We start from the raw sequence: 8,189 nt of genomic DNA on the forward strand, positions 1-8,189 counted from the left end.
TTTAATCTGCATTAAAATTTAGCCCTAGATGATCCAAACAAGTAAACAGATCCATTCAGTGAATTCCAATTCCTCACCCACCAGGGGCTCGAGGCTCGACCCCATCTCCTTTGCAAGGTGCATCCCCTAAAACTAGCATTCGGTTCCAACTTCCAAGCATCAACTCATGTATGCATGTATGTGCATAGGCAGCCTATATATACATATATACATGTGTATACAACTATAAATACATATATACATGACGCCTTGAACTACGGTGTACCAGCAGCAAGCAAGTAGAAGAATGCTACGAGCCATCGCCCCATTCCCAAACAGGACGACGAAGCTTATGAGGCTACGTACACGGACGTACACGTCACACGAAAAAAAAACACGCGCGCAAATCACGTTCGCAAGAACGTCGTTTGCTCCTTCGCAAGAACGGCCATGCCTGCGCTGATCATACCGCCTCGAACTCCCTCCCGCGCGGCCGGTCGGCGGCGGCGCCGTACTGCTGCATGGTCGCCCCGAGCTCCGCCGTGACCGCGTCGGCCTCCTCCTCCACCTTCCTGCTCCCCCTGCCCGGGCCGTCGAAGATGGAGTGCCGCGGCTGCTGGTGCGCCGTCGAGACCTGGTGGCCGTAGATGTCGCCGAAGTCGGAGGACGACGCGACGCTGGTGCGCTTGGCGGAGTAGTTGAGGTCGAAGCTGGCCTTGGCCATGTCGAAGCTGAGGCTGGCCCGGGTGTAGAAGCTGATCCGGGACTCGGACGAGAGCGGGCCGAGGTAGTAGAGCGCGGCGGCGTCGGGGTCCGCGGGGGAGACCTTGGCCCGGAAGTCGATCCTCGACGGCGGGATCGGCGAGAAGAAGATCTCGGCGACGTTGGCGGCGGCGCCGCGGTTGAAGGGGTTGGCCTTCCCCTCGTACCGGTACCGGAAGTTCTCGTACGTGGTCTGGTTGGTGCAGACGAGGTAGGAGTGGAACGCCGTGAGCCCGCCGACGAACCAGGCGGTGACGAAGGTGTAGGCGATGAGGAACCCCGACACGGGCGAGTCCGCGACGGCGCCGCCGAGGCCCACGCTGTACTGCCGCGAGATCAGGAACAGGTTCACCCAGCTGAAGCCGAACACGTAGAGGCATAGGAACGTGGTCGAGGAGATGAACATGAAGAAGAAGCGGTAGTTCCGCCGGCCGATGCACTGGCCGACCCAGGGGCAGTGGTGGTCGAAGCGGTCGACGCAGTTGTTGCAGACGGAGCAGTGGGAGCAGCGCGGCGGCCGGTAGAGCATGCACGTGTGGCAGTACTTCACCTTGACCACCATGCCGTTCACGTACACGTCGCGCGTCGGCGGGAGCGACCACGACGGCGCGCGGCCGCCGGAGGCGGGGGAGGCCGTGCTGTCGGCGTCGTCGGGCTCCGGCGGCCGCGCGTTGCGGGGGATGATCCCGGGATCCCGCCCGGACGTCAGCACCAGCACCACCACGTCCTGCAACACACGATCAGTTAGTTTTATAGGCTAGCTAAATTTGGTTGAAGCAGGGACAGATAGATAGATGAACGGAGAAGCCGGGGCGAGGTGTGTGCATGCATGGGTAATCGATCGATGGCTGGCGGACTCACGAATACGCCGACAGCCATGGCCGTCGCCGGGACGGCGGTGCCGAGCGGCTTCCCGATGAGATCGGCGACCCGGAACGAGACGAAGGCGACGAAGAGCGCGAGCGGCGTCATGATGAGCGCCACCGTGAGCACGATGGACCTGGCGTCCGGGCCGAAGATGAGCCGACCGCCGCAGAGGAATCTCTGCATGCCACACGGAATGGAAGACACCAAAGCATCTTAGCTTAGAGATCGAGCATGCATGATCATCGCAACCGGTTTCAGGACCGTGGCCGTCGGCAAAGAAAGCTTGCTGGTTTGGGACGCGGCCGGGGAATTTTAATTACATTCTTTCCTCTCCAGACTTGGTAGACGCGGTGGGTGGCGACGGCGGCCGACGAGGCGCTGGAGGTGTCGGAGAGGTAGCTGCGGGGGAGAGGGCTCTTGAACAGCGACCTCCCCTTCATCGTCTCCGCCGGTGGGCCGCCGCCGGTCCGGTGATCGCCGCCGCGTACGTCGTCGTCACCTCACCCACATGGGCCGGCCCTCCAGAGCGGCCGGAACGGAGGTGGTGGGAGAGGAGGGAGGGGGAGCTGCTCTCCTCGTTTTCCCGTTTCAGGCATCGCCGTGCTATCCATAGGAGGGAGAAGCTATAGCGCATCGTGCTTGTTATCGGGGTGCAAAGGAATGGATCGGAGGAGGGGAATCGCCATGGCTAAACATAGCACGCCGCATCACACAGCTCCGGCGGAACACACAGTATAGTACACAGATATCTCATATCTGCCTGCGGAAGAATCTCTTGAAAAAGTAGTAGTATGAGGAAGAAAGGGTGATGATGCTACCAAACAGTTGCATGAAAGGGACTTAATCAAAGTCAACGACAAGAGCCACATGATCTAATTTCAACAGCTAGTTAGGATTATTTCTTCTTCCTCTCACTCTCTTCTTTCTCATGAAAATAAATCAACACCACAATCATGTGTGCAGACACAACTTACCACGGATTCGCTTCAAGATCAGTGTATGTATTTTATTATATATGATCCATTTCACAGAAATATAGATTGTGCCAAAGATTCAAAATATATGAGAACCGCCCAATCTAATATTATTTTAAGCGAACCGCTGGTCATTATTATGAAGATGCGGACTAACACGCGCTCGCCCTAATGACGTGCCACGGGTTAACCCACATCTAAATTATAAAGGACCAACCCATCATTCGCCAAAAATGATATCAAATCCGGTAGTCCCGGTATGTGCTCCACCATATGCCCAAGATCATGCATACACACATACCGTCACAAGCCCATATATCACCGAGCAAGTTTTAATACAAAGTTAAACAACTAGAATAATATAGAGGAAGGTTCCAAATCTGAAATTTAAAGGTTCAATTACGAGATACAAGCCTTGGGCTCACAATTAACATTAGAGAGGGGCATAAACCATAAAGTTTAATGTTCAAAATGATATCCCCAACACGATTGCGCAGCGGAAAAGCATAACGAGATAGAACAATGGCATCTTGCTCAAGGACACCATCATATCCACATCGGTCTACTCCTCACCAGCGCCGGAATCGGCGGGGTAGAAGTGGCCAAACACCACATCCGGCTCACCTGCAACTTAGTTAATAAAGCAACATGAGTACAAAGGTACTCGCAAGACTTACGCGAATAAATAATAACCAAGGATTATACACATGAAGGCTCACAAAAATAAGGCTTTAAGGTTAAGTAATATTAAATAAGCATGAGCTCCCTAATTCCACCACCTAACCTCCTAGCATTTTAATTAACTTGCCCAACTCACCTCAAGTTTAGTTAATTGAATCATCCAACCATTATGCATTATAAAAGAGGTAACATGCACCCATCCAACAAAACCGATACTTCTACGAAGATTTCATTAGAAATTGAGCTTGCTCATGACCGAAAGCGCGGCAATTCGAATTGATTGGTTAACCTTGCAAGGGTGTACTTCTTTACCCACACGATCACGTTAGGCAAGGGGGTACTCGCGTCAACCTTTTCCGACAAGTTCTAATCGTTGAACATCACGCCTCACGTGCGCAGAGAGTTACTTAGGTCCACCGGGGACACTCCTAAGTCCCTCTACAAAGCCCTATGGCCATGCATCTAGAACCGTGCATCAAAGATTAAAACTAGAAGGTAATCAGTTTATCCAGCCCATGAATGGATATGTGGTAGTACGATAAATGCTCAAAACTGAGTTCATCCACGGACGGTCCTTAACCGATTCAAGCGGACTATGCCTCCGAGACTCCTTTCTGTAGGCCCTACCTTCCACTCGAATCGCGAAACAACTTCCCGACTAGGCCATTCCGAACTTTCCACATTTTTACACCGAGCAAGCGCGAATATAGCTAAAAGTGGTGTAGCGAGCGAGGTGATCCTATTCCAATATTTCTTACAAACTAAATACCAACTCTAAGCATGGCTAAGCATTTGCTTAATTGATTAGTTACTAACTACAAGTGTCAAGGACATGGAAGTAAAGCAAGGGAAGTCATAGCATTAAATTAGGATCGACGATGCAATAGATAAACATATAGCATAAACATATATACCCAGGTGAGATAACTAATTCTAAATAAGTTAAGTGGGTCAAGCAATCATACTTAGCTGCTTGCCTTGGTTATCTTCTTGCTCAATGACAAACTCGGCTCCCGGCTCGGCTTCGACGGTCTCGGCGGGCTCAACGGTTTTGTCCTCCGGCGTTTCGGTCACTATAATGCATGAATGAGATGTATGCATTAGAATGATGCTGATGATGTAAAAATGATGTGGTATGTATGATATGAAATAGAAGAAAAATATCACTCCAAACAAGGAAGCAATGCAAACGATAAGGACAAGGAAACTCGATCACTACACTTTAATCATAGGGACCAATAAGCGAAATTTGCTCAACAAGGTACTTAACAAGAATAAAGCATAATTTAAATTATGCACACAGGGAATATCAAAAGGAACTCATATGAGTTGAATTTGCAGCAAAATTATTTTTATAGAATTACTTATGCACTTTACAATTTTCAGCTGCCCTACACAAGTTAAATCTTACAAGGTATGCAAAACATGTCCATAAATTCATAGAAAATTACCAGGAAGCATAGACATGGCAAAAAGGGTAACAAAAGTGGTTTTTCCATTTTATCACTTTTTAAACTAAAGTTATGAAATTAATAAGCTTGCAGAGCAGAAAACTATTAAACACCTTAAACCCTATCAAAAAGCCTAGGGTCATTTATAAAAGTTACACCATTAGATCATTTCACAAGAAATCTAACAAGATTTAATTTGTCATTTTTATAGCATCACACAGCAAGTTAAGCAATTAACTTGATTTGGAAAGAATAAAATATAACTCAAAGCACAGGACTCTAACATGCCCAACCATAATTTTTTCCTGGTAGATCTATCAGAGAGTAAACAAACAAAAATATTTTCACCATTTTTGGAGATCTACACAATTAACTACGCATTTTACAAGATCACAGCATAATTCAAATAAAAGAAAACGCGCTGCAACCGCTAGATCCACCCGGATCTAGCGCTCCTGGGCGCCGACAGGCGGGCCCAGGCTGCCAGCCCCGCCCGGGCGGAGTCAAGGCCAGCAGCGGGCCTTGACTCGCCACGGGGCGCAGCCAGTGCGCGCCCGCGATGTGGCCCGTGCGCGAATGCGCGTGCGCACGCGGCACGATGTCGCGGCGGCGACGGGGGCGGCACGGCCCAAGGCGGAACAGGGCGGAAAGCGCGCGCGCACGAGCAGCACAGCACGGCAGTGGTGCTCGCCCGCGGCACGGGCAAGCGGGGCGAGGCGGCGAACGGCGGCGCGACAGGGAATGGCGGCGGCTGATGGAGGTGCGGGTCGGTGAGCGGCTGCGGTCGGGGAGGGAGGTAGCGGAGGGTCGGGATCGAGTGAGGAGGACGAGGGGACGGGGCACGCGCGGGCAATCGGGCGGAGGTCCACCGACGGTGGCGGATTGCGGCGGCCGACGGGCGGAGGGAAGCGAGCGGGCTAGGGTTTGGCCGGGAAGGGGAATGGCGCGTTTGAAAGGGGAAGGAGAGGAGGCGAACGGGCGTGGCGCGGGGGAGGTCAAGGGCCGGGCGGTCCACGCTAGCCCAGCCAGCGGCCGCCGGCGTGCGCCACCGCGCGAGCGCCCAACGGGCGTGGGCGGAGGCGCGGGAGACGCGGAGGGAGGGACTGACACGCGGGCCCGGGGGCGCGGGGAGAGGCTGGCGTGCGGCTGACAGGTGGGGCCGGCCAGAAAAACCACCCGAAATATAATGCTCCAACTTCTAAAATCCAAAACTGCTACTTCCCGGGCTTCAAAAATCACCAACAATTTACTGGAGAAATATTAAATTATCAAGAATATAATGCAAGAACAAACACTCAAAAAGCTATTCAAGATTGCTCGCAAAAATTCGATAAATACTACAGTTTTCTAATTTTCCAAGAATTTTATGGCTCGGGTTAAACATCCAAAAATTCTTAAAAATTATTCAGAATTCAAAATTTGACATCTAGTATTTGAATAAAATGTTTGGGGGCATAGACATATAGCAAAATGTGAACTTGCTTCACAACATTCATTCACACTAAGCAAGGAAAATGAATTTCTCAATAAAAGAAAATGCACATGATGCTTGATTATGATTGGATGATGCTCATGATGGTGTGGTATTAATCTTAATCATGTTTTTCATTGACTTGGGTCGTGACAAAATTGTTTTTTTCTTTTTATTCTATCTCAAAAAAAGAAAAGGAGAGGGGAAATCCAATGGATTTAAATTGAGAACATGTTCTTAGGTAAATTAATTGGGAGATGCTTCTCTAGAGTGCCCTATATCAGTTTCCCATCTTCCATATGAAAACTATATGTTGTTATGTAGGGAGGTCGGGCTTCCCATTGCCCAAGATGTGGGGTGAAAATGCAGTTTTCAATTTTAAAGTGTAAACATACTTTTCAACATAACCATGAGTTCGTGCTAGAATCTAGCTACTTGAACCATGGATTCTTTGAGAGTTAACTTAGAGCAAATATCTATAATTTTTATTTTCATACCTTTTTTAAATAGTTTTTCCGAATTGTTTACTTAGACTTCATAGATTGCTGAATTATGTCCGAAAAGTTGTTGAACCAAAAAATTAAATACTTGAGTGTATACAAAAATATATAATAAAGTATAAAATAGCGAAAAGGTCTTTGGACTAGTGTCTAAAGCAATTGACTAACATTCGATAGGTCTATATTCAACTTATCGTGGGAGCGAATTAAAAACAGACTTGGAATAAGTATTTCTTCTTCCTCTCACTCTCTTCTCTTTTTGGAAAATCAACACCACAATTATGTGTGTACACAGATAATATATTTCGCTTCAAGATCAGTGTATGTTGTTATGCAGGGATGTCGGGCATCCTGTTGCCCAGGATAGTAGTGTGGAAATGTGGTTTTCAATTTTAAAGTTTAAACATGTTTCCATCGTAACCATGTGTTCATTTTGGAATCTAGCTACTTGAACCATGGATTGTTTGAGAGTCAAATTAGAGGAAATATCTATAACTTTTATATTCACACCTTTTTGAAATAGCTTTTCCAAATTGTTTCATCAGACTTCGTAGATTGCTGAACAAAGATGTTAAAAGAGTTGACTGTATATGAGATGTGGCTTTACAATTTCTCACATAAACAGAGTTGAACATGTCATATGGAATTGTTGAATTAAGTCTGGAAAACTGTTGAACCAAATATTTTAAATATTAGAGTGTATGCAAAAAGACATAATAAAGTATAACATACGGTGATATTATTTATTCAAGGACAAAGAGAAACGAAAAATAAAAGAAGAAAAATCTGCTATGAGATGACAAGCAAAAGAGATGTATTGAATGTCCCTTTATTTTGATCCAATAAAAATCTGTTCAGCTTTTTTATTTCAAAAAAAATCTGTTTAGCTTTTTGCATGCGCTGACAAATGTTGTTCTCTAGATGTGTGGTGAGCTCTCGCAGTCACACTCATTGTACCAGCATTATTTGTTTTTGATAAACATGTACCAGCATCATTGAGTGTACAGGTGAAGAAAAACGGAAGAAGGAAAAGGAGGAAAGGGACAAGTGTAGTCATCAGACGTGGGCTTGTGTGTCCCGGTATGCAAAATGGGAGATGCTAAACATGATTGTTGTTAGTGCATATGTGCTGATAAAAATGTGTTCATATAATGAATTGAGTCTATTTGCGAAGCGAAAAAATTGCTGTATTATTACCTAGTTAATTATGTGCAATATTTTTTTGGATGCAATTTGCAGCTCACAGGTGACATCTAGACATGACCAACTTGTTCCTTACAAGAAAGAAAGAACTACCAACTTTATGCCTGGAAGATACTTTTAAACCCTGATTTTACAAAAATTCAACCAACTGTAAGCTTTGGCACCAAACAACTTGAAATCTTTTTATCTCACAGTTGAAATAAATTATGTTCTGACAGCTTATAATTATTTTTTGCCTCGTAAGAGCATGGTGAGCATAAGATTAAATCTACCTTTTTGTCTCCCAAGTAATAAAAAAAGA

At 46.9% G+C, this 8,189-nt stretch overlaps 1 protein-coding gene across 1 annotated transcript; it reads right to left on the minus strand.

Moving 5' to 3' along the window:
* On the minus strand, positions 1–2,343 carry LOC112903155 (probable protein S-acyltransferase 7). Its single transcript, XM_025972368.1, has 3 exons — positions 1,929–2,343; positions 1,603–1,785; positions 1–1,468 (listed from the first exon to the last, which is right to left on the minus strand). Exons 1-3 carry the CDS (start codon positions 2,046–2,048, stop codon positions 443–445), a joined length of 1,329 nt encoding a protein of 442 aa, XP_025828153.1. The 5' UTR covers positions 2,049–2,343; the 3' UTR covers positions 1–442.
* Positions 2,344–8,189: the final 5,846 nt, after the last annotated feature.

This window comes from Panicum hallii, chromosome 8 (assembly GCF_002211085.1).
Source record: "Panicum hallii strain FIL2 chromosome 8, PHallii_v3.1, whole genome shotgun sequence".
NCBI classification, from domain to species: Eukaryota; Viridiplantae; Streptophyta; class Magnoliopsida; order Poales; family Poaceae; genus Panicum; species Panicum hallii.

Bases quoted from the DNA above. Each gene is read 5' to 3' on its own strand.
- LOC112903155 (XM_025972368.1), bottom strand. From the start codon at position 2,048: ATGAAGGGGAGGTCGCTGTTCAAGAGCCCTCTCCCCCGCAGCTACCTC. The intron at 1,786-1,928 runs GTAATTAAAATT...TGTGGCATGCAG, and splicing joins AAGTCTGGAGAGGAAAGAAT to AGATTCCTCTGCGGCGGTCG. The intron at 1,469-1,602 runs GTGAGTCCGCCA...CGTGTGTTGCAG, and splicing joins CCATGGCTGTCGGCGTATTC to GACGTGGTGGTGCTGGTGCT.